Source organism: Rattus rattus, chromosome 1 (genome assembly GCF_011064425.1).
Source record: "Rattus rattus isolate New Zealand chromosome 1, Rrattus_CSIRO_v1, whole genome shotgun sequence".
In the NCBI taxonomy this organism is placed as follows: Eukaryota; Metazoa; Chordata; class Mammalia; order Rodentia; family Muridae; genus Rattus; species Rattus rattus.
Window position 1 is genome coordinate 153,795,104 of NC_046154.1, and position 24,910 is coordinate 153,820,013.

The following is a 24,910-nucleotide window of genomic DNA, read 5'->3' on the forward strand; positions in this document are numbered from 1 at the left end:
AGGTGCTTGCTTATGCTCCCTCCCCCAACACAATGTCACCTCAAGAGTGACATTACTCCTTGTCCCTCCCTGTTCCTCCTGCTCCAGCCACAGGACAGTCCTCCATGCTCCTCCAATGCCCGAAGGTCCGTCCTGCCTCAGGCCTCACACAGGTTATCTCTTCGGCCTGACGTACCTTCCAGCTGCTCTCCCCTCAGCTGACTCAGCCTCCCCTCCAGGACTCTGGGTGACCCTCACTCCTTGCTATGGAGTCACTTGGTTTCTTAGTGGCACTTGTTTATCAAGCCGTACTCATCTCTCTACCCAATGCAGTCCAGGGCGCTCGTGGATTGATTGGTCATGCCTAAGCCAGTGGCTGGCACACAGGAGCTATTCAGTGAGCAAGTTATCAATTGAGTGTCAACTGTATACCCACCCTATTCTGGACAAGAGCAGCTAGTAATGGCCTGTAGAGTCTATCCTGGCCAATGAGTGAGGCTGCTGTGGCTGGAGCAGAGAGGGTTCAGGGTTAGGGATGAGGGTGCAGCACAGAGAGGCAGAAAGTGGAAGGAAAGCAGGAAGCAGATGGATGTGGCAGACAGGGCTTGAGGGCAGAGAGTTTGCCTAACATGCACACCGAGCCGTGTGCGGCTCCATGTAAGCCACGAGGTGAAGGCAGGAGCTCATCTGTAGGTCAAGTCATCCTCAGAGAATAGTGAGTGGGACTGGGCTGGGCCAGGAAGGACACAAGAAAGCAATGGAACGGAGTCAATTACAGGGACAGGACAGGTGGACGAATATAGGTGCAAAGGCCCTGGGGTAGGGAAAGTGCAGTTTGTATAAATATTTGTTGACTAAGTGCATGCAGGCCTGGTGATCCCAGAAAGAATTGATTAACATGTGGGACAGTGGGGGATGTGGGCAGGTGGCTCCTTCTTCGCTCCTGCAGGGTCAGCAGTTGTCACTCTGCATGAGGGCATGAATTCCACACACCTGTGGTTGCCATGTTTCTCTGTCCCAGGAGCTGGCCACCCACCCAAGGACCCTGGGCTTTGTTGGGCACCCAACATCCGGTGACGCTAGACAGAAACAGTGGCTGTAAGTAGGGGAGAGGTCACACAGACTCAACACCCCCAGACTTTGCACTTTGCTCCCTGGAAAAAGCACAAAACACAGAGATAGTGGTCATCCCGCCCTCCCTCTGCCACTGCCACTCACCATTGGTCTGTGATCCTGCCTGTCTCCTGGTCGACAGTGGGGAGCTGGGCTGGAAGCTGCTGGCCTGTATTTCAGCATCCTTCGGGAGGAGGAGACGTGGCAAAGGCTGCGGCAGGCAGTGACAGGGGCCTGAAACGAGGCTGCCATAGGCGCAGGACTCATGGATGGGGACATATCGACGGGAAAGGTGAGAGGCCATGGTGGAGACGCTGAGCTGGGGGGTCGAAGGCTGACAACCCCATAACACCGGCAGGAAGGCTGAGGCTGGAGAGGGGAGCACTGGGACCATAGAGCCTCCCAGGGACTTCAAGACAGGCTGATCCAGGCACCAGTGTCTTCTCTGGAATCAGGGTCTCTCTGTAGCCCTGGCTGTCCTGGAACTCTCTCTGTAGACCAGGCTGGCCTCAAACTCACAGACATACGCCTGCCTCTGCCTCCCGAATGCTGGGATTAAAGGTGTGAGTCACCAAGCCCAGCCTCCATACTTGTTTTTACAAACACAGATATTTAAGAATTTGACTACAGTGCGTATGAACCGAGGCCCAGCAGCCACACGGAACTCTAGATTTGTTTGTTTTGCTCGTTTTTTGTTTTGAGACTTGCTAGACCAGGTTGGCTTGGAACTTGCCACCTTCCTGCGTCTGCCTCCTGATTTGATGGCCTTGTGCCACCATGGTTTTCAAAGACTCTCTTGTTATTCCGGCCCAACCTCAGCTACACTTTAGGCAGATTCACAGAGACCCAGCCCAGGGGCTGGACAGAAGCCACATTTGGCCTAGAAGGAGCTGGGGTGCTGTGTGTACGGACGGAGTCTTTCTCTCTCCTTGATCCAGATGGCGTCCCCTGCCTGTGCCATGGCTCCCTTAGATAGCATGGAAGTCCTTGACCTCCTGTTCGACCGGCAGGATGGCATCCTGAGAAATGTAGACCTGGCCGAGAGCTGGATCCTCACCAGAGAGGAACAGGTGAGGGTCCCCCGGGAGATTTCCAGCCATAGCCAGGGTGGGGCACAGGATACGCCACTGAACTGGGTAGCCTCTAAGCATCACACATCTGTTTAACCAACCTTTCAATATGCAGCTAGATACTCCGTGTAATGGATGTCGGGGGTGGGAGGGAGTCAGAGGGAGGGTCTGGTGCTCATTACTCAGAGTCCCACGACGTCCACCTGAGTTCAAACTCAAACCCAGAGCACAGAGCTCCTGCTGGTCCCTTCCCCTGTTTGTCATTTAACTGCTGTTGCATCTCAGATGCTCAGGGAGAAAGGATAACTCCCTCCCTATGGCAGCACAGAGAGTCAGGGATTTTGCCCAGAGTCATGGTACTAATCTGAGGAAACCTGTGTCTGTCTTGCTCTCTCCGCCGCTCTTCTAGAAAGTTCTACCAAATTCTGACTCTGATGAATTCCTAAATTCCATCCTGGGACCTGGAGACTCTGACCCCAGCTCCCCAATATGGTCCCCGGCTGACAGTGACAGCGGCATCTCTGAGGATCTACCTTCCGATTCCCAGGACACCCCTCCTGGTAGTGGCACTGGATCTGCTAACATTGCAGCCAGGTGTCATCCAAGCAAGCAAGGCGAGGGGCCCTGCCCCTCCTACCTTCCCAGCACAGCATGCCCTGAGCCTCCAAGGACACAAGTCCATGAGTCCTCGGTGGCCATTGACCTGGGTAAGTACTGGGGGTGGGAGACACAGTACGGCTGGGGACCTTGGGAGAGGAGCCCACCAACTCAGTCCTAAGACACAAGTATCCTCAGATGGCTCAGACAACAGACAGCCAGGGTACAAAGCCAGAGGGTGGCCTGAATCTGGGTTCCTCCAACTGTGACTAACTCAGTAGGTGCTCAATAAAAGCTGGGGAGATTCCGGAGCCCTGGCACAGGTACAGATTCTGCCCGAGAAGGACAGCTTATCAGAGGCCACCTCACAGATCAATAATGATTTACTTCAGGGACATCGATCAGCACCCCTAGCTAGGCAGAGCCTCGGCTAAAGATACAGGGACCTAGGACTAGGACGGCCTCTGGCTAGGCTCCACCCCTGACCCCGCCCCCAGCCCTGTATGAAGATCTGCAAGGTGAGCATTCATCCGTTGGTGAGCTGATAGAGTTCAGGCTCAGAGCAGGGAAGCCTCTTTCTTAAGGTCACATAGCTCTACACACTCTTGTGCTGTTAAAGCAAGCATACTGTGTCCTGGCCACCAAGAGGTACAGGTCACAAATGATACAAACCCCCTAGTCCTGTATTGCTGGGTGACAGCCACTCAATACCCTACTAGCCGTGAGTCCCTTACAGAACCCTGTGCCTTTTTAGTCCCATGGCACAGACTCTCAAGCAAGGATGAGTATAGCAGAGGGGAAACTGAGGCACAGGGACACATTCCCTTCCACTCACCCACCTTCAGTCCCAGCCCTGGGGAGGCAGAAGCAAGTGTCTGAGTTTGAGCCAGCCTGGTCTACAGATTGAGGTCCAGGCAGCCAGGACCACACAGAGAGACCCTGTGTTAAAGTGATAGGGAAAGGGCGGGTACTTTTGAAGCTGTGAGAACTTGTTGGAGCTGGCCACTAAGACTGAACTGCCTGGCTTCCTCTCTGTCCCCTTCCTCACCTGGCCAGACATGTGGAATACAGACACCCTGTACCCGGAGGAGCAGGCTGGCTCGCCCTCCCGCTTCAACCTCACTGTGAAGGAATTGCTGCTGTCTGGTGGTGGCGGGGACTTGGTAGGCATCCCCATGTCTCCCGGTTGTCTCAGGTCCTGGATGTCAGGAAGAACCTTCCATGTCTGCCTTGCATGGCCTGGGACAAGAGGCACAGAGAGGACCTGGGGTGCATCTTGGCCCCAGACAGTGCATCCGAACTGCCCTGGGCTGGCAAGAGCTCTCTGGTAAAGAGAGAGAGAGAGAGAGAGAGAGAGAGAGAGAGAGAGAGAGAGAGAGAGAGAGAGAGAGAGAGAGAGAGAGAGAGAGAGAGAGAGAGAGAGAGAGAGAGACAGAGAGAGACAGAGAGAGAGAGAGAGACAGAGAGAGACAGAGACAGAGAGAGACAGAGATTGGGGGGCAGAGAGGGAGGCGGGGAAGGTGGTATGGTCGGCCAGCTGGGTGGTTCGACTGTGAGATCCCAGAATGGAAGCTGAGGGGAAGCGAGTGCCACTGATAAAGACTCAAAGACCAGTCCAGGACGCTACCTGCCAGGGGAGAGGATTAAGACAGAGGCTACTGGAAGAAGGGGTAGCATTCACCTTATTTAGGTGTTGAAGAGACAGGACCACTGTGCCTGTCAATCAAGCAATATGCATCACCCTGAGCCCTGCTCTCACCCCAAGCCCCGCCCTCATTTTATTTTTTGGAGACTTGTGTTTTGCTAAATTCCCCCGGTGGGTCTTGAACCTGAGTTCCTGCATCTCAGTAGTTCAAAGTGCTTGGGTGATGGGACCTGTGTCCCTTCTCATGTCCCGTTCCCCTGTTTTAAGGTTTGGAGTCTGTGTCTCTGTTTAAAGCCCCTTCATTTCCCATAGCAACAGCATCCCTTGGCCGCCTCCCAGCTGCTGGGACCTGGGAGTGGGCACTGCCAGGAGCTGGTACTGACAGAGGATGAGAAGAAGTTGCTGGCTAAAGAGGGGGTGACCCTTCCCACCCAGCTGCCCCTCACCAAGGTGCGTGAGCCCTGGGGTGTGTGCACACATGTTAACTGGAACCTACCTTGTGTGACTGGGTCTCATTTTATAGTCTGGGCTGTTCTCAAACTAATCCCCCACCTCCACTTCTCAAGTGCTTCGGGGACAGGCATGTGCCTTGTGGCACTGGGGATGGGAACCACTGTGTGGTCCTGGCTGTCCTGACACTCACTCTGTAGACCAGGCTGGCCTCGAACACACAGAGGTTCTCCTGCCTCTGTGTCCCAAGTGCTGGGATTAAAGGTGTGCATCACCACTGTGGCACCAAGTGATGCTCTTATCAGGTTTTTTCCAGCCTTCATTTTATATTGCTGGCTACAGTGCTGTTCCTAGGTAGTGCCAGCCCGTGGTACCATGGCCTGAGACACAGCCAAGATGGTGACCATATATTTTCTCAGAGTGGTGTCTCCACCGTGGGCAAAGGAAAGTATCAGAGCTCTGAAGATTTCTAGAGATGGAGCAAGGATGTAGGGAGAGGGGAGGGCGTGCAGAGAACTCTCCCAGCATGCAAGAGGCCCTGTGCTCCCAATCCACAGCACCACAGAAACCTGGCGGAATGGCACATGCCTGTCACCCCAGCACTCAGGAGGGAAAGGCAGAAGCATCAGGAGTTCAGGAACATCCTTGGCTACATATGAGTTTGAGGCTAGCCTGGGCTACATAAGATCCTGTCCCATGCAAAGAAACATCTTTGGTTGGGTGTGGGGTTGGGGACAGCAGAGGCTGACAACATGTTCCCTCTTCTGCAGTATGAGGAACGGGTGTTGAAAAAAATCCGCAGAAAGATCCGGAACAAACAGTCAGCTCAAGAAAGCAGGAAGAAGAAAAAAGAATACATCGATGGTTTGGAGAACCGGTAAGGTGGGCGGGCCACGAGCCGTACATTCCTAACAGAAGCCGAGGCAGAGATAGTCAACATTTTTGCAGCCTAACAGAATTGGGGTTGATGACCCACTAGGGGACACATTGTCTCCCCCCACAGCTAGGGATAGCCCACGCATTGATTTACTTGTGTGGGTGTGGACACACATGCGCCACCATGCACCTGTGGAAACTGGAGGGAAACCTATGGCCGTTGGCGCCCTCCTTCTCCTGTGGGGTTTATGGGAGTCAGACTTGGTGACGGGCATCTTTGCCATCTGTGCCCACTGAGCCATCTCTCAGGCCTTCAGTGGTTCTGAGTCCTGCAGGGAAACGACTGATCAAGGGAAGGCTGTGTGATCTGCACAGCTCTCTGTGGGGTCTGTCCTTGCCTTTATGACACTGGCAGAAAACATCAGCCCATCCTCAGGGAGTCCTCAGAGCACAGGAGGGGTGCCATGCGTGGCAGGATCTCCCCCGATCCCACCCCTGGTCAGCTGCAGAGATGACTGCTAACAAATGATGCACTGCTAGACACGTGGACCTCAGGTCAGCTCTGGCACTTGTGCACTGAAGCAACAATGGCCCGGCCCTGCCAACGCTCCAGAAACTGAGGCCTCGGGGATCCCTCGGGGCTCATTGGTGGGCGAGTGTAAAGCTGACTTGGTGACTCCAGGGTCAGTGAGGGATGCTAGGATCAAAAGAATAAGGCTCGGGGCTGGAGAGATGGCTCAGTGGTTAAGAGCACTGACTGCTCTTCCAGAGGTCCTGAGTTCAATTCCCAGCAACCACATGGTGGCTCACAACCATCTGTAACGGATTCTGGTGTATCTGAAGACAACTACAATGTACTCATATACATTAAATAAATAAAATATTTAAAAAAAAAAAAGAATAAGGCTCACGGGTTACAGGCACTTGCTGCTCTCTCACAGGGACCCACGTTGGATTCCAAGCATTGGTGGTTCACAGCTGCTGGGTTGCCAGTTGCAAGGAATCTAACTCCCACTTCTGCTGTGGTTACCTGGGCGCGTGCGCACGTGCGCACGCGCGCACACACACACACACACACACACACACACACACACACACCTGTGCATGGGGCTGGAGAGACAGCACAGTGGTTTCACCACCAGGACCTGGGTTGACTTTCCAGCACCCACAGAGTGGCTTACAACTGCTTGTAACTCCAGCTTCATGGTATCTATCGCCACCCTCTGGCCACCACGGGTATTGTATGCACCTGTGTATGTGTATGTGTGCATGTGTGCACTTGCTCTGTCACACACAAACGGGCCAATACCCATACACACACCCATAGAGAAAAATCTAAACATGGTGGCCAACACCTTTAATCCCAGCACTGGAGAGTCAGAGGAAAGAGGATCTCTGTGAACTCTAGACCAGACAGGGTATTATAGAGACACGACAACAAATTTTTTTTTTTTTTTGGTTCTTTTTTTCGGAGCTGGGGATCGAACCCAGGGCCTTGTGCTTCCTAGGCAAGCGCTCTACCTCTGAGCTAAATTCCCAACCCCGACAACAAATATTTTTTAAAAAGAGGAGAGAGATTAACAGAGGCACTTAGTGTCACCTCCCCTCCGCCACAGGCAAGCACACACCACAGAACACACAAACAACTGTTATAGATGCAGTGTGGCCTCAGGTTGTCACTTGCTCTTTCTAGATTTGGGTTCCCTGTGTATAAAGCAGGAGGCGTCCATGGGACTGGTGGGTGACAGACATGTTCTCAGTGTCACTGGGTCCTTGTCCCTACAGGATGTCAGCGTGTACCGCCCAGAACCAGGAGCTGCAGAGGAAGGTCTTGCACTTAGAAAAGCAAAATTTGTGAGTGTGTGTTGATGGGGGCTTGTGGGCAGGACTAGGGTTTTCTCAAGGAGGAACAAAATGATAGTGATGGCTATAAGATTTAAGCAATTAGTCCTCTGCCTGTCAGAGGGCATTTGGATTTGGGGCTTTGACAACTGTGTGAGGGTTGGCTAGAGAGAAAATGGCATATACGGAGTCTTTGGGCTGAGTGAGGACCAGCTGCAGACATATCTGTGGAAACAATGTCCTTGGTACAGAGGGTACAGCCTGTGCAAAGGCCCTGGGGCAGGATCAGAGGGGCTGAGAGGCAGAGAGGAAGGAGAGAGGCAGAGAGTATGTCTTAGGAAAGTTGGAGCCTGCACACCATCAAGGCTCAGGGTTCTGGAAAGGGCCAGGAAGCAAGATGAAGACTCCAAGGATTCAACCTGGATGTTTCCCTGCAAGGTCTCTTCTGGAGCAGCTCAAACACCTGCAGGCTCTTGTGGTCCAGTCAACCAGCAAGCCCGCCCATGCAGGCACCTGCATAGCGGTGAGTCTTGCCTGCAGGCACTCTTGGGGACCCCAAGACTAGTGGAGTCCTTGGTCTAAGTCGAATGAGAGTCGAGTGTGTGTGTGTGTGTGTGTGTGTGTGTGTGTGTGTGTGTGTTGTTGTGTGTGTGTTTTGGATCTTTTTTTTCGGAGCTGGGGACCGAACCCAGGGCCTTGCGCTTCCTAGGCAAGCGCTCTACCACTGAGCTAAATCCCCAACCCCGTGTGTGTGTTTTAATAGCAAAGCCTTGTAGCCTGGGTTTTCATTATAAATCCCAGGAGGCAGAAGCAGGGGGATTGCTTCAAGTTACAGGTCAGCCTGGCTACAAAGCAAGGCTGTTCCAATAACCAACTTGTATATCTGAAAAGTTTTAAATAAAATAAGAAGTCTCATCCACCTCCTGAGACCCACCCTGCAATAGCGGGACACTGGTTTCCCTGTCTGTGAGCTCAAGGTGCTCACAGGGAAGGGGAATGGTGGGGTGACCCAACACCATCTTTGGCAGGTCCTTCTGCTGTCCTTCGTCCTGATCATCCTCCCTTCCATCAGCCCTTTTACCGCCAACAAAGTCGACAGCCCTGGCGACTTCGTTCCAGTGCGAGGTAGGCAGTGCCAGCCTTCTGATTCCCAGGGTGAGGATGGGGTGCAGCGGGCAGGGCACTGGTCTGCCATGCAGGGCCCTGGCTTCCATTCCCAGCACCATAGATACCATGTGTGATGGTGCAGGCCTCTCATCCAGCACTGGGAATTACTTCAGAGCTGTCCTTGGCTATATAGGACAGTTTGGGCTACGTGAGACCCCTGACCAAAAATGTGAACACACACATGCACACCACACACATCCCCACACCCATGCATGCACGCACGTGCACACACACACCACACGCATCCCCACACCCATGCATGCACGCACGTGCACACGCACACACAGCCTCTCCAAAGTCCACAGCACACCAGGAGACTTGACGCCGATGGCTCAGAGTAGAGACACTTGCCAACACGCAAGTTGGAGTCGAAGCTTCATGTACATAAGATGGCAGAGAACAGGGTGTTGCCAGTCTTCTGACCCACATGGCAGTGTGTGGCACCCCCAAACCCATAGTGCATACAATGTGTCACACAACCCGGGGGACAGTCCCCACTATGCCCTGCCCACCTAGGGCAGGTGAGACTCTACATAGCTCAGGCTCTGCCTCATGTCTGCCTCTTCTGACTCCCTAGTTCTCTCCAGTGTTTTCCAGAACCCTGCACAACCATGCTGCATCCCGCGTGGCTCCCGACGTCACCCCAGGACCCGAGGTCCCAGGACCCTGGCCTGACGTTGGCACACCCCACAAAGGCTCTTCTGGCGGCCTCAGTGCAGACTGGGGGAATTTTCTAGAAATTCCAATGTTGGACGACCCGACAGAAGAGTTAGACAACACCACCCTGGTGCTGGCCAACTCCACAGAGGACCTGGGACGGGCCACTCTGCTGGACTGGGTGGCTTCAGAACCACTGCTTGGCCAGATGGGGCTGGAGATACCAGGGGAGGAGATATGGCTGTCCTGGGTACCGAGGTGGCTCAGGGTCCGTGTGGTGCAAGACGCTTTGGGGGTGCTATGACAGGGAGCAGCAGGCCGACAGACAGCCCTGGGAACTCACAGCCTCCTTGAGAAGCTGACCCCCATATCAGTGCAAGTGGGGTTTCCAGGTACAAGAACATGAAGACCCTGGTGTAGAACAAGAATCAGAGCCCTTTACCCAGACAGACACTTAACACATGAACCCTAAGCCCAACCATAGAACGCCTACTCTGCCCTGACCACTAGGACGACGCTGAGCCTACGGGGACCTGGGCTTCCCAACAGCAAGGTCCAGCCCACGAGCTTCCGTCGTCCTCTTGGAGAGAGGTCTTACTCTGGTAGACCAGGCTGGCCTCAAATCCTGAGCTAGCTCTACCTGCCTGTGTCTCGACTGCTGGGATTAAAGGTGTGTGCTACCACCCACTTTCCTAAGACTGAGACCTTCAATAAAATATTTTGACAAAGCTGGGGCTGGGACTTGGTGGATAAAACCCTTGCTTAGTGTGTGTGACGCCGTGGGTTCCATCCACAGCAGCAGAGGAACCAGGCGCAGGGTGACCCTGTTACCCCAGCACTTGGAGGTAGAGGCAGGAGTACCAATGGTTCAAGGTCAGCCCATGAGTAGGCAGGAGGCTGCAGGCAAGTAGGTCTCTGAGTTTGAGGCCAGCTTCATCTGCACAGTGGGATCACAGTTCAAAAACCAAAACAAAAAACGAGTTCAAGGTCATCTTTGGGTCCACAAGGAGTTAGAGGCCAGCTTGAATGGAACACCCTACCCACACACACCACACATACTCACACTCAGACGCACTCTCCCTCTCTCCCTGAGAGTATAGGTAGCAGCCTGGGACGGGGCTTGCAGGTAGCCTAGAACTGCGTTCAGCACCTTGGAGAGTGGCAGAGCCTGGAGGGCCCTGTGGGGCATCAGCTCTGACTTCTCTCTCCAGGAGGGTCTTGGCTGCTGCCCACCATGTCCCCTGCTGATTTTATGGGCGAGGAAGCTGGGGCATGGAATGGACCTAGTTCACTGGGATGATGGTGACCTCTTGGGCTGTACACAACAGCCAGGAGGATGTCAGTCATTGCCTGAGACAATGTGAACAGGACAAAAAAGGGAAAAAACAATCTCAAGTCATGGAGGGTGGCCACACTTCTCAGCAGGCAGAGAGGCAGGAGGATCTCCGAGTTCAAGGTCAATATGTTCTACAAAGTTAGAACAGCAGGGGCTACACTGAGAAACTGTCCGGAAAACACAGAAACAGACTTGGGTGGATTATATGGCTTGGTGAGTAAGGGTGACTGCAGGGTAAGCATCAGGACCACCATTTGAATCCAAGTCAGTCAATCTGGAAGCAGGACCTGCTTGAATGTGGCTGCAGCTTTGTCAGATGTGACGGGTAGAGTCTGAATTTGCAAGAGCAGTCAGCGCTCTAACCACGGAGCCACCTCCCCAGCCGTCCTACATGCATGTCTATACCCAAAGGGGCATTCGACCCTCTAGAAAGAAGAGGTGCAGGCAGCTGTGAGTCACCATGTGGTGCTGAGAACTGAACCTGGGTCCTCTGAGGGAGCAGCTGTGCTGTACCTGCTGGGCTCTCTTTCCAGCCCCTGACCATTCTTCTGAGACTGACCTAGGACGCCTAACCAGCAAGGCTCAAGCATCTTCCTGTCCCTGCTCCACTCCAGTGCTGACATTACAAGGGACATGACCCTAAGAACTGTTCCCATGGTGCTGGGGACTCAAATTCCAGCCGGTGCAGAAAGTGACAGACGTCTGCCAGTCCAACTGCTCCTTGAGACGTGAGCCACACTGCCTACGGTAGCCCGGAGCAGCCCGCCTCACTGTGCCATCAGACCCCCTCTATACCACATGGGCGTGTCCACTGTCTGAAGGGTGCCTGTGTGTTTTTGGACAGCGAAACACATTGATTGGAAGGTTGGGCGTGGTGCTCAGGACTGACATCACTGGCTACTTCTAGTTTTTCAGTGGTGTGTGTTCATACTGTCTGAGGTTTGGGCAAGTCAGAGGCAGCCTCTGCTCCACAGGGCCCTGTCTTTGTTGTGCAGATGGAATGGAAGCTAGAGAAGCAATACTGTACACAGCCAGCAGATGGCAGCCCTCACCAAGTCTTGCTCCCAACTATTCCCTAGAAAGGTCCAGAAAGAAGTTGGCAGTTGAGCACAGACACAGTGACGACCCTGAGTGACACACTGGGCAGGTGATCCTGGCACCATCCCTTATCTCCCTCTGACAGCTACTAGACTGTCCCATAACGCATGATGGAATTCACAGCCCAGAGGACTGAGGATGGGCAACAGAGGGAGGACCAAGCAGTGCGCCCCTGTGTGAAATTTAATGTCCAACATCAGTTTGGGGAGGGGATAGTGCAAGGAGAGCACAGCAGCCTGAAGCCGGGGACCTGGAGCTGGGGGGGTGACGAGGATGGAAACTGCCCCAGGCTCATCCGTACGCCCAAGGGCTGCTGACCTTGCCGCCCGGCAGGCTAAGGCACAGGAGGGCGAGCTGGGGACCGCTCAGCACGCAGGTGGCTCGCAGCCCTCTACCTGCAGACCCTTGCTCAGGAGGAAGGCGTCTTGCTTGGGGTCACGGCCCAGGAACTGCTTCAGCATGGTGCTGGCATCCTCAGAGCCCCCCGGCCTCAGGATGCTGGTCCGGTAATCCATGCCAACCTGGGGAGAAGAGGGTGGGGGGTCAGAGGGTGGAGTGGGCGGCTGGGGTCAGCACCGCAGTGCTCGGGCGGAGGCTGGAAGCCTCGTGCAACCTGTGCTGTTCTTCCAGCGTGGCTGAGGGCAGTGTAGAGCAACTCACCTTGGGGCTAAGCACACCCTCCTGCTTGAAGCGTGTGTGGAACATGTCCATGGAGTACACCTCACTCCACAAGTAGCCATAGTACTGAGCGTCGTAGCCACCAGCGAGGTGGCCAAAAGTAGCTGGCATGTTGGTACCTGGGCAGACAGAGGGCGAAGTGACGACAGGCTGCAGGGCCTGTCCTGGGGAAGCTTGGCTGGGCAGGGGAAAATGTGCATGGCCTTCCTGGGTGAGGCCTGGCTCTCCTGCAGGTCCCCCCAGGGTGGGGAGCGGGGATGATGGTGGCCCTGCAGGGCCGGATGGGCTGTGGGTGGTTACCTGGTGTGGCTGGCACCCCAAGGATCTCCTGGCAGAGCCGGGCATATTCCTCAGCTGGGTCTACATCTGTCTGTGTGTGCAGGACCTGGTCTACCTTGGCAAGGACAATCTGCCGAAGGTTGAAGAGACCTTGGGGGGAGGTCAGAGGTCAGAGGTCAGCCTCGGCCTTGGAAAGCGCCACTGCTAAGGCTCTCATCTGGCCGAGTGCACAGCGCAGTTTTACCTGCATTGGCCTGGCGAGACTTGATGAGCTTCTCCAGGAGGTCCTCAGGGGCCTCGCCTCCTGTGCGGTAATGCTGGGACATGCGCATCAGTGGCTCCTTCTCCCACACCCAGTTCTCCAGCATCTGTGACGGTGCCTCCACAAAGTCCCGCTCCACGTGGGTCCCACTGAACATAGCAAACTCTGCCTACAGCAGGCCCAGGCAGATAGGTCTCAGGCATGCTGGTGGTCCACCATGAGGCCTCAGCCCCTGGGCAGAGGCTGGGCCATCTCCCTGTCTGTGTCCCCAGCCTCACACTGAGATTCATGCGACCCTGGCTCTGCTCCAGTCTCCTTCCCGTGCAAACTGTACTTGTCAGCCCAGCACTGGGAGAGGCTCTGGGCTGACCTGTGTCCCCAGAGTCATCCTGGCATGTAAGTGTAGGTGAGATGGGAGTGCGTGCAATGGACCACTGCAGGCCTCTGTCAGACACAGCACGGGAGGGAAGAGGTAGGTCAGCGGCAGGGTCCGAGGGTGAAGGCTCTTGCTAACAAGCCTGACGCCGAGTTCAAACCCTAGGACCCAAATGGAGGGTGAGGGTCCACTGACTTCTGGTCTGCACGTGCAAGGTATACACACACCCCTCACACAAAGTTAGCAAATGTAAGGAAAACAATTTATACGGGGAGAAGGCCCAGGGCTAGCCTGTGTCTAGTCCCAGCTGGGTCAGGAGTCACAGTGCTGAGACTGCTGCTGCGAGCTCTCGGCCGTGGCATGGCCCAGCGACACACTGGCCGGAGGCCCCACAGCACATACCTGTGAGCAGAGCTGGTGCATGACGTGCCCAAACTCGTGGAAGTAGGTCTCCACCTCATCGTGCTGCAGCAGGGAAGGCACGTCAGGTGTGGGCTTGGTGAAATTGGCCACCATGGCCGCGATGGCCAGCTGTCGGCTGCCATCCTGCCGTAGGCAGCCAGGCTGCAGGCCGAAGCAGGCCGCGTGGCCATACTTCCCTTCCCTGGGGAGTGAGACACAGTCAGGGCAGAGACCGGGGCACCGGGGCGCCCAGAGCCACTATTCCGTCCCCTTCAGCGGCTACTGGGGCTGTGGGCCCTCCCCACAGGAGCCCCAGGCTTCCCACGCCTGCCCCCGCTCAAACAGCTGGGCATTGTGAACAACAGTGACCCCGTGTGTCTTGGCAGGTCCCCGTTCCCACCTGGGGTACAGGTCGAGGTAGAACTTGCCAATCTCCTCTCCAGAGGCGGCGTCACGCACAGAGTACAGCCGCACGTCTTCGTGCCAGGCGGCGGCGCCTTCCTCCAGCGTGAAGGTCAGCCCCAGCAGCTCTTGGTAGATGGCCAGCAGTCCACGCGTGACCACCTGCATGGGGAAGTACTCCTTCAGCAGGTTCTGGTCTACGCGGTAGCGTGTCTCCTCCACCTGGTTCATGTAGTACCGCATGTCCCATGCGTGGATGCGCCCATCGAACGGCAGCCCGCGCTTGGCGCACTCTGCCTCCTTCAGCTCCAGGATCACCACACGCTCCTGCTCACCCAGCGGCTTCAGCTTCCGGGCCAGTTCATCTGCAGAGGCACCGCAGTCAGCCCCTGCTACCCCTGCTGCCCAGGAAAGAGACAACACCCACCCACATGCAACACGAGGTCCATGTGTGTCACCATGGGGAACCCCAGAGAGTCAGGGTAGACTCCTAGCTGCCACAGCCAGGGCAAGTGTGTGCGAGTAGCTGGGCATGGCCTTCCAGGCTAGGTGGGTGCCCACGGCAGAGGGGAGCGGCTACCTAGGAAGGTGGCTACTGTCTGACTGGTCTTGGCCATGTTCATCTCCAGGACGTAGTCTGCGTGTGTGCGGAATCCCAGCAGGTTGGACTTCTGCGCCCGCAGGGACACTAGCTCCTTCAGGATGGCACAGTTCTCCTGCAGGGACACAGGCATGGTGACTCCAGCTCTGCACCACCCCAGCCAGAGCTGCAGGCACGGAGAGGTGAGCACAGCTGTCCTGGGCTGGGTGTAGGCTGCAGCCATTTGATCACAGAAAGTGGGCCTGCCCCGAGAGCAGACAGGCAGAAACAAGCCCCTGCTCCATTTGGTCGCCCTGAGAGAAAAGCGGGGTGCCCTTAGAGTGATGGAAGCCAGTACCAGGGAAGAGGCGGCCAGAGGATGGGTGAGCAGTGGCCCAGGACAGCCTCGCCAGCACGCCGGTGGCCCTGGCCATCTCCCCCCACTCCTAGCACCACATAGCAACTCACACACCCTCAGGGGCAACACCAGCCACATAGGGGAATCTTGGGAGGCCAGGGGAGACTTCAGGATAAGTCCTGAGCACTCTGGTGGGTTAACTGACAGTAATCATTCTTCCCAAGCCACTGGGAGGTGGAGCTGTGGCCCGGGACCTAAGGCCACACTTCAGCCTGTTCTGTTCTGAGCAATCCACAGCTGTCAAGTGCCCACCTAGACTGCAGCATCAGGACATCGGGGGACACAGGCCCCAGGTACTCGAAAGACCAAGGGAGTAAAAAGAGGCCCTGTTCCCTGCTCTGCCCTGCTGCAGCTCAGACCACTTACTTACCTACAACCCCTTGGCTGACACAAAGCCAAGAGAATGGTACCACCAGGAGCCACACTGCCTCTCCTGCTCAAGAGCTAAGTGGGGACTGTCTGGGCAGGGCCAGCAGGTGTCCCTGTGCCAGCCTGAGCACAGGCCTACAGAGGGCAGCTGCAGCAGGACAGTGTCCGCAGACCCACCTCCTTGCAGCGACAGTTGAAGGCCTCCTCCAACAGACGTCGTGTCTCGGGCACGTGGCACTTCTTCAGCAGTGGGAAATAGTGTGGATACTTGAGGGTGACCTTCAGTTTGCCGTCCTCTGTCTTCTCCAGGGAGTTCAGGAAGTCCTCGGGGAGCCCGCCTGTGGGTGCAATGGATGCTGCTCAGCCCAAAGCCTTGAAGCCAGCTCAGCAACTCTGACCCTGGAACCTACAGGGACCTCCCAGGGCTGCAGGTGACCTTGGCAGGATGAGCCAGTGAGGACAGTGCTGAGCAGGAGATGGGACATGACAGTGCCCTCCTGTACCAGAAACGCTGGTGGCCTCAGACCCCAGACTTTAAGAGCGTAACTGACAGTGAAGGTGTCATGGCGACAGGGAGGCGCCCCAAACAGCACAGAGGTGCTGATGCCCAAGGTCCCAGGCCCGACGGAGATTCACCACCCCTTATCCTGGACTAAAGCGCCTTGTGTGGCAGGGTGCCTGTGGCCCCAGACACCTGCTCACAGCAAACGGCGAGGAAAACACGGCTGACCCAGCTCAGGGCTCCTGCTGCAGACAGATCTGGGTCAGCAGAGCCCAGCTCTCGCCTCCAGCATCATCTGGAGCGGTGAGGACATCCTCCTCCTCCTCCTCCTCCTCCTCCACGTGCACTCACCCAGCTCCTCTCTCGTGAAGGGCAGGAAGGTGGTGTCCTCATTCAGGTTCTTGTTGAAGTCGATGCACAGCAGGCTCAGCCTCTTCTTGATGTTCTTGATCTTCTGCAGACAGAGTGTGGGGTGAGCCAGCCCGTTGCACCCCAGGCACCTCTGCACGTGTGCCCTCTCCCTCAGGCCTCCAACTTGGGGAGGAGGCCTGCAGCCCGAGCTCTGCACCATGCTGACGGGGATGGGGCTATCCTCGGTCTGCTAAGGATAGGGATGGGGCTATCCTCGGTCTGCTAAGGACAAGGTCTATGGTTCAACTAGAAACAGCCCAGGGACCTGCTTTCAAACAGACATGGAGCTAGACTGGGGGTTACACTCTGCTGTGCTGAGGGAACAGGAGAACTGGCCATGGGCCCCAGTCAGGGCTGCAGGCCCTTGCCGCCAGCACACGGACAGTACAGCTCCAGGAACTGCAGTACCGACTCCCCAGCAGACAACATTGAAACAGCTGCTGGGGACCATATGTGGCCATTTAGGGGCTCGTGAAGTCTCTGTGGAGTATAGACTTAGGCTGGGAGATGCCAGGCACTTCCTTAAAGCCACTCAGTCAACGAGTGCTCACTGGAACGGGGACCAGGTGTGGCCTTGAAGCAGAGAATGCTAGGATCCACAGGTCCAAGCACGGCCACCTGTCTGTCCTTGTCCCATACTACAACAGGCATGTGAGCTCTCAATGACCATTGGTAACTCTGTGGAGGGCACACTGAGCTGGGTCTGCACTCCCCAGCTGGCAGTCATAGGGAGGATCCAGCTTCCCTTAGCCTCTGTGGGAGTTGCCACCTCGGCAGAGTGGCATCTGTAAAGGCCTGGGCTTTCATCCGGCAGCCTCAGTGTGGGCAACCTTGTGGGCTGGGACTCACCCAGGAGCATGCCTTCCTTCCAAGGCACTCCCAGCAGGGCACCACACGGTTATGCCTTTCTTGTGTTTATGCGGCACTCAGGCCATCTGTCCTCACCCCTCCAATAGACCATAGCTATGGCCTCTGCTTCGCCTGCTGCACTGCCTCAGCCAGGTCCCATCTCTGCGCAGGCCAGGGCCTTCAAGCTGGCCCAGGGAAGGCACGCACGGGGACCCGCATCCCACGCTGGGCAGCACTGGCTCAGCCAAGCACTTTTGTGGGAATTGAGGGTGGCTGAGATGCTCACCTCCCTGGGCTCAGGTCCCAGGGAGGGGACACAGGTGTTGTCGGCGGGCTGTGACTTCAGCGGGCTGTGACTTCAGCGGGCTGTGACTGCAGTGCATCTGGAACGGGCACACTCACCTCCTGTGTGTCCTGAGGTAGGTGGAGCCCGTTTCTCCGGCCCAGCTTGATGAGCCGCTCCAGGTAGCGAGCTGCCTCGGGCTTCAGTGAGTCTTTCGGGATTTTCTCCTGGAAGCAGGCACCCAAAGCTCATATTAAGCTCCAGTGGGGAGGAAGCCTGTCCCCTTCTGCGGCTCTCACAGCAGGAACAGTACACCCACCGTGGCTCAAAACCACCCTTGACTCCAGCTACAGGAAGCACAGTGCTTGCTTCTGGCCCCCACGGGCTGCAGGACACATGAACACACCCATACGCAGAGAGACAAACATCTTAAAACAAACAAAACCCCACAATCTTGATCGGGACACAGGCGGCTTCAAGGGTAAAGGTGAATGAAGACAAGCCCACAGACTCTGGCCAACCCCTGGGCCACAAACTGTGGGAGAAGTGGGAGAAGAGAAACACTTCCAGGGTCCCTTCCCCAGTAAAGAAACAAATGTTCAACACAGCCAGGCACGGAGCCTCCCGGAGATCCCAGCTCTGACACCCGAGACACTATCCTGGGTCCCAGTCAGTGCAGGCTACAAACACCTCTGTCGAGCCACACAACGGGATGCTCAGTGTTGACCACAGGCGTCTCAGACTTGGACACGGGGCCCCCAGTGCACAGAGACACCATCTGCTGTGAATGGTGGGCAAGTGAAGCGCTTGAACAGGAGCCAGCATTTTCTTTTCTTTTTCGGTGGTGGGATGTAAGCAGGCAACCAGGCTGAGCCAGGACCCGGCTCTACCGGGAGGCTTCAGTCAGGGCCTTACTGCTGAGGAAACCGGCCCTCTTCAGTTACTGCCCAGGTTCTCATGTAGCCCAGGCTAGCCTCCAACTCAGTATGGAACCAAGAATAGCCTTGAACTTCTTGCCTCCCAGTAAGTACTCAGACAAGAGGCACGCAACCATGATATCCTGTTTTCTCCCAAGTGGCCCTGGTTGGCCTCGAACTCTTGATCCTGTCACCGGAGCCTGCCAAGTGTTGGACACTTGGCTCTGCATCAATCTCACAACAGTGTGATAATTACAGGTATTTCCACAACAACAAAGACCTTGACCTCACTGAGGCCTCAGCCTGTGCTGTGACAGCACGGTTCACCAAGCACCCGCTCTCTCCATATGCTCAGGGCTTCAGGCTGCATTCCTAAAGTGGCTCACACGCACAGCCTGCGTGGACAGTGGCATCAGGGCTGGCAGCAGGTAGACCCCACCGCCCATTACCACCCTCTGGCCCTCTGCCACACATGCCCACCCACCTGCAGCCACACGACCCTCTGGTACACGTCCTGCCTCATGCTCATCTCCACATCAAACTCTGAGAGCTTCTTGTCAGCCTCTGTGCTGGCTGCGCGGATGTCCTTGTTCGGAGACACGTGCTGGGGGAAGTCGAGAATGTTCCTCTGCACTGAGAGTAAGACACAGGCGCGAGGTGAGAGGCGCAGACCCACTTGCTGATGCCAAGACACCACTGCACATGGCCGGCTTCTGGCACTGGGACAGAGGGGCACACTTGGTGACAACACAGTGGAGGCTCAGGACTACAGGGCAGACACTGGCTGACCTGTCACGATTGGGCAGGCAGGAAAGCGGAGGCAGGAGGAGTATGCTGGATTTGGGGCCACACGAGTTTGAACATTACTCTACTTGCCCCCGTGATCCAGTCCCTCCCCAGGCATGGAGCCAAATGCACAGGTCACTGTCCAACCTTGTGCACGTGCCACAGCAGGACTCAAATAGCCACAAGTGGGGAACTAGTTCCCACCCTCAGGCTGGAGCACTATACAGCCATGAACACAAATGAAGCTTTGACACTCAGTACCGGCCCAAGCCCAGCCGCAAAGGTCATGGTACATGGAACTTCATGAAAGAATCCAGAGGTGAGAAACCATGTGTGGGGTGTGTGGGATGGGAGGCGTTAAGGTTAAAGGACACAGGCTCATTCTGTGTGGTGACGACCCTATATAGCCACGGAGAGGGACACTTGGGTGACACAAGTGAGTGCAGGAAGGGACCTGGTCCCTTCAGTACTTTAGCTGCCCATGAACAAGTAACTGGGGTCTTAGCTCAGAATGCACAGCAGGGGTGGGAAAGACACTGAGGGTGAGAAGGGAGCACGCAGGGCACGGGCCTCCACAGAGTCCGTGTGGGGGAGCTGAGGAGTTGAGAGTCGACAGCCGAGACTGCTTTCTTTTTTTTTTCTCCTGTTTTAGAACAAGGCCTTGCTATACCCCAGGTGAGGCCTGAACCTATGGCAATCCTCCAGCCGTGGCCTGCGAGTACTGGAGTCACAGCATACTGGGGCTCATCTTCGTTTTCTTTCTGATCTCTACATCTGCCACAGGGAAGGAAGGAGGAGCTGTAGGAGACGCCTGCAGGGACATCAAAGGATGCCTGGTACAGCGAGGCTAGACCAAAGGGCTCCACAGGGTGGTTCCCACCTGAGACCAGAGGAAGAGAACACTGCTTGATGCCTGAGGGGAAACTGAGGTTGGGGACTGGAGATGGAGTGGAAGGCAGCTGCACCTCAGGGTGTGTGAGGTTTCCCTCCAGCCAGCCAGAGGAGGCAGAGGAAGCTGATGGCAGAGCCGGTGGGGAGAGGCCTCAGCCGTCCTCAGCCTGGGCGCCTGGTGCTCCTGTCTGCTGTGTGTGTTGGGCCTGAGGCAAAGCTGTGGTAAGTGGCAGCAACACCAAGGCTGTGTCACAGAACAGTGGAAGGTGACACGGGATACGGACAGGGTGATGTGAGCAGCCCTAGGTGGCCCCAAGGCTGAGGCAGGACAACTGCTGTAGACACAGCTCTCCCAGCAGCAGGACGCCCCGCGCTGACAGGAAGGAAGCAGACCTGATGTTGAGAGTGTGGAGGTGTGTCCTATGCGACGCTGAGGCAGAAGGATGACCAGGACTCAGAACGGTCTCACAGGCACAGAGACGGTATTTCAAAACAAAACAAAAGCTGGTGAGCTGCCGCAGTGGGAGCCTAAGCATGGAGGACTGCAAATTTGAGGCCAGCCTGACAACACAGTAAGACCTGACTCAGAAGAGAAACACAGGAACCAGGGAGATGGGTCAGCGGACAGCACAGGCTGACAGGCTGCACCCGAGGGGACTAGGGTTCTGTTCACAGCACCTGGAACTCCAGTTCCAGGGGACCCAACGCCCCTGTCTGGCCGCTGTGAGAACTGCACACACCGAATGCAGGCAACAGAGACCCATCTTTCTGACTCTCAGTGCTGGGATTAAGTCACAAAGCCTGGCCTAAACATAAGCAAGTCCTTAAGGAGAGAAAGCAAGTGGAGACAAGGTTGTTTGAGCCGGCACCTGGTAAACAGATACCTCCGTGGGTGCCACCAAGGATTAGGGCACCGGAGCTGGCTCCTTTGGTGCAGGGAGGAGCCCTGTGGAGTGGATGACTGTCACTCTACCTGCGCTCACCTGTGTAGGTGACCTCCACGTCAGCCAGTGCCTTCAGTGTGCTCTCATAGGACACGTCCTCGAACTCCTGGGCGCCCACACGGTCGTACACACACTTGGTCTGCTCGATGAGCTGCGTGGTTAGAGCCCTGATCTGCTGTGCGCTCAGGTCCCAGCGCAGATGGTTCACGGTGGAACATGGTGACACTGTATCCACCACGTCCCCAGCACAGGCTGTGGGAATGACAACAGCAGGACACTCAGTCTCAGCAGGTCCAGAGCCAGCGGCCCAGGAGAGCCTGCTCACCAGCCTCCTCCTGGGACCTGCTGAGGTAACGATGTCATGAGGGGGGGTCTGTGTACAGGCCAGCACAGAGCCATGCTCCAGCCCTTCCGCGCAAACACGTGTGTGTGTGTGTGTGTGTGTGTGTGTGTGTGTGTGTACGCTTAGACAGGGACCGTGACCCCAGAGCAGAGCTCCATCCTGTGTCTATGTTGCGATCCTGACCAGGCTCCCAGCCCCTCACCTGGGGGTCTTGGATGGTCTGCTACTGCTAAAGTATCCTGCCGCTTTGGCAAAGACCCTCCTGTAAGCACACGTTCCAGCCAGCTGCACCCTTGGTCCCCTGCTCTCCATACCATTGCTGCCCCAAGCCACCCAGCAGAATGTCACTCATGTTAGGCGTGCCCTCCACACCCCTGGGGCACCCCAGCTATAACTGAAGCCATCTCTGCCCACGTTAGGCCTTGCTGACAGAGGCAGGTGTGGAAGCCGGACCAGCAAGTGATGTGGCATTTAGGGACGGCCAGGAGGGGAGCAGCTTGAGGACAGGTGCGGTGGCACCAGCAGCTGCTGGCGCTGACCCACAGCTCCAGCTACACTTGCTCAACACCAACAGGCAAGGCGGCCAGGCAGGGCCATCTCGCCCGTCCCACCCAGAATGGCTGTGTAATTCACAGCCGTGTAAATGAAGGTGGGACCGCTCATCCCCAGAGAGCAGACCTGCGTAGTGCTCTCCAGCCTTCAGTAGACAGCAGCAGAGACCCTGGAGATGGGGTGATGAGGAAAGAACGGGGGCTGCCCAGCAGGGCATGGACTGGGGAAGGGGAAGGGAGCTTGTTCGGGAAGCTGAAGCAAGGGGATTCCACATCTGGAATAAATGGAGAACGCAGTATAGCCATGTTCAAGCCAATGAAAACAAAAATACAGACTGGAGCTGTGGCTAAGTGGACAGCACACTTGTCTAGCATGTTCGGTGCCTGGAGTGCACGGTACCCTCACTCCATCCTCGCCGCCTTAGGAATCAGGTGTGATGGGGATACCCATCATCCTAACACTTGGGAAATGAGGTGGGGGGGGCGGGGAGAGAAAGAACTCAGGGCCATCCACAGCTACACATCAAGTATGAGGCTAGCCTAGGGACCATGAGATGCCGTGTGAATGAAAAGCCATGGTTGGGCCACAGTGGTGAGCACCTTTAATCAGAGGCAGGAGAATCTTTGTGGGTTCAAGGCCAGCCTGAGAGTGAGCTCTAGAATATCTAGGGCTACACAGAGATACCTGCCCAACACACACACACACACACATACACACACACAGAGGAACTTTACAAGTGGGGGCAGGGCCAGCCATGAGAACAGGGACAGTTCAAAAATTCTGGAGAACTGGGATTTCAACATCTTTCTGCAAACACCTGGATTACCACCTCCATTCCCAATCACTTTGAGTTCCTAAGGTGCAAGTAATTCCACTATTTCTTGTTCCCGTGATCCTGGTCACACCTGGGGGATGATCTGCAGGCATGAGAAATGTCCGGGTGCGAGTGTGAGACATCACACACCCCACGCCACCTCAGATACAGGACAAGGTCACATGGTGCCCCTTGGGCTGTTTCCCCAGTCCTCTGTTCATAGTTGAAGATAGGATCTTGCCAAATTGCAATCCGGAGGTGGGATCCTCCTAGTCCTGGTCTTACACACTTAGGAAGACAGGCTGGCACTGGCTCAGTTTCCTTCTCCGGATTAAGCAAGTCCAGGGGACTCGAAGATGACTAAGCAGTTAGGGGTGATTGCTGTCAACCCTGACAATCTGAGTTCAATCCCCACAACTGACTAGGTGGAAGGAGAGAACGTATTCCCACAAGTTGTTGTCCGACCTCCACATGAGGATCCTCCACTCACACACTAATGTTTAAAAAAAAAATCCAAACAAGTCTCCATCTTCTTGGGTCACAGCCATGTCTACACCTGATAGAGGACAGAGGGATTCCTGCCAGGCAGCTCTACCATACAGAACGCCCCCCCCAACACATATACCCCCCCACACCCAGCAGGTCTGGCAAGAGAAAGCTTCTCTCTCTCTCTCTCTCTCTCTCTCTCTCTCTCTCTCTCTCTCTCTCTCTCAACCATCCTTGCCAAAGTGGGATGACCAGAGTCTAAGTCCCCGTTTCGCTGACTTGAGAGCCTGGAGGGTGCTCAGTGGTCAAGCGTGTATGCTTGCTTGGAGTCTTCCAGAGGACCCCACTTTGGTTCCTAGCACCCAAGGCAGCTCCCGACCACCTGTAACTGATTCTAGGTGCAGAGGATCCGTCTCACTCTTCTAGTCTTCATGAATGCTACACACGTGCACGTACTCACACACAGATATTCGCACATAAAATTAACAAATCCTAAAAATACAAAAGAACCTAGTTGGAAGTATTACTAGGTCCTCTCTAGAGCCAGATGGCACACTGTCCTGGTACCCAGGGTCTCACGCCACCATCTCCAGGTAGCCTTCCAGTAACCGTGCCTTTCCTTGTGTGGGGGTCTATCTCACTCTAGTTAGCATAGCAGGGAGCATGAGAAAAGTATTCTTTTTAAACCCACTTTGTCAAGAGGATGAAGTCATGGGAAAGTTAGTTCATTCATTTGCAGACGAACGGGTCAGGGTCGGGAACTCCACAGGTTCCATCTGCCCGAGGGAGCTGAGAAAGCGAGGGCCTGGGCGAGGGGCGGCCGGTACCTGCGGGAGGCTTCATGGCGGCAGGCTGCGCGCGGGACGGGCACGCCCTCCTCTGGTCCTCACGCCTGTGCGGTCCGGGTCTCCTTGGGAGCTCGCTTCACCTCAGTCGGTTCCTCCGCAGCGGCTCTCAGATTGAGGCGCCTGCCGCCCGCTAGCTCCGAGCACGCTAAGAAGGCGCGTGCGCGCGAGGGCAGCTCGTCTACATGAGTGTGCATGCGCGGGAACAACCAGTCTGGCGCCAGTGCATACCGGCTCCGCCCATGTCATCCTGAGGTTGCCTTGCCAATGGTGAGATTTTGCGCATGCGCCGAACACAGCACAGCCCACGATTGGTTGTCAAGGGTGAGCGGGCAGAGCCTTACGCTCCATCCTCGAGGTGCTGTTTCCATGGAAACCTAACACCCTCTCTGCCTGGCGGTTCTGGGAGGATTTTACTTTATACAGGCTGTGTGCATTTTTGTGCTTGGTCTGTTCGTTTATTTCATTTCTTTGTGTTCTTCAGTCAGGGCCTCACTCTCCTCATGTAGCCAAGGATGACCTTGAGCTCTAGGCTTCCCTCGTTCCCTCGTGTTCGTTCTCTCTCTCTCTCCCATTCTCCCTCCCTCCCTCCAACCCTCTCTTCCTTCTTCCTTTTTTTGAAACAAAGTCTCATGTAGCTCAGGCTGGCCTGAATTTGATGTACAGTGCTAGCAGGCCTCAAATTTATAGC

At 55.9% G+C, this 24,910-nt stretch overlaps 2 protein-coding genes across 2 annotated transcripts; one reads left to right on the forward strand and one right to left on the reverse strand.

The window, feature by feature from the left end:
* The first annotated feature begins 1,277 nt into the window (after positions 1-1,277).
* Creb3l3 (cAMP responsive element binding protein 3 like 3) lies at positions 1,278-10,128 on the forward strand. The gene is made up of 10 exons (XM_032890686.1): positions 1,278-1,384; positions 2,031-2,162; positions 2,572-2,869; positions 3,816-3,922; positions 4,717-4,854; positions 5,625-5,731; positions 7,516-7,584; positions 8,011-8,095; positions 8,601-8,697; positions 9,327-10,128. Exons 1-10 carry the CDS (start codon positions 1,358-1,360, stop codon positions 9,698-9,700), a joined length of 1,434 nt encoding a protein of 477 aa, XP_032746577.1. The 5' UTR covers positions 1,278-1,357; the 3' UTR covers positions 9,701-10,128.
* A 1,839-nt stretch (positions 10,129-11,967) lies between these two features.
* On the reverse strand, positions 11,968-24,217 carry Thop1 (thimet oligopeptidase 1). Its single transcript, XM_032907391.1, has 13 exons — positions 24,202-24,217; positions 21,219-21,431; positions 19,043-19,191; positions 17,761-17,868; positions 16,450-16,552; positions 15,774-15,934; positions 14,810-14,945; positions 14,228-14,594; positions 13,828-14,029; positions 13,032-13,218; positions 12,809-12,937; positions 12,491-12,627; positions 11,968-12,351 (listed from the first exon to the last, which is right to left on the reverse strand). The coding sequence occupies exons 1-13, from the start codon at positions 24,215-24,217 to the stop codon at positions 12,196-12,198; spliced, it is 2,064 nt and encodes a 687-aa protein (XP_032763282.1). The 3' UTR covers positions 11,968-12,195.
* Between the last annotated feature and the right edge of the window lie 693 nt (positions 24,218-24,910).

Coding starts and splice junctions, on each gene's coding strand:
- Thop1 (XM_032907391.1), bottom strand. Junction 14,595..14,809: donor GACAGTAGCCACCTTCCTAG/GTAGCCGCTCCC, acceptor GTGCCTCTGCAG/ATGAACTGGCCCGGAAGCTG. Junction 12,628..12,808: donor TGGGGTGCCAGCCACACCAG/GTAACCACCCAC, acceptor CTGTCTGCCCAG/GTACCAACATGCCAGCTACT.
- Creb3l3 (XM_032890686.1), top strand. CDS start 1,358: ATGGATGGGGACATATCGACGGGAAAG. Junction 7,585..8,010: donor CACTTAGAAAAGCAAAATTT/GTGAGTGTGTGT, acceptor TTTCCCTGCAAG/GTCTCTTCTGGAGCAGCTCA. Junction 8,096..8,600: donor ATGCAGGCACCTGCATAGCG/GTGAGTCTTGCC, acceptor CATCTTTGGCAG/GTCCTTCTGCTGTCCTTCGT.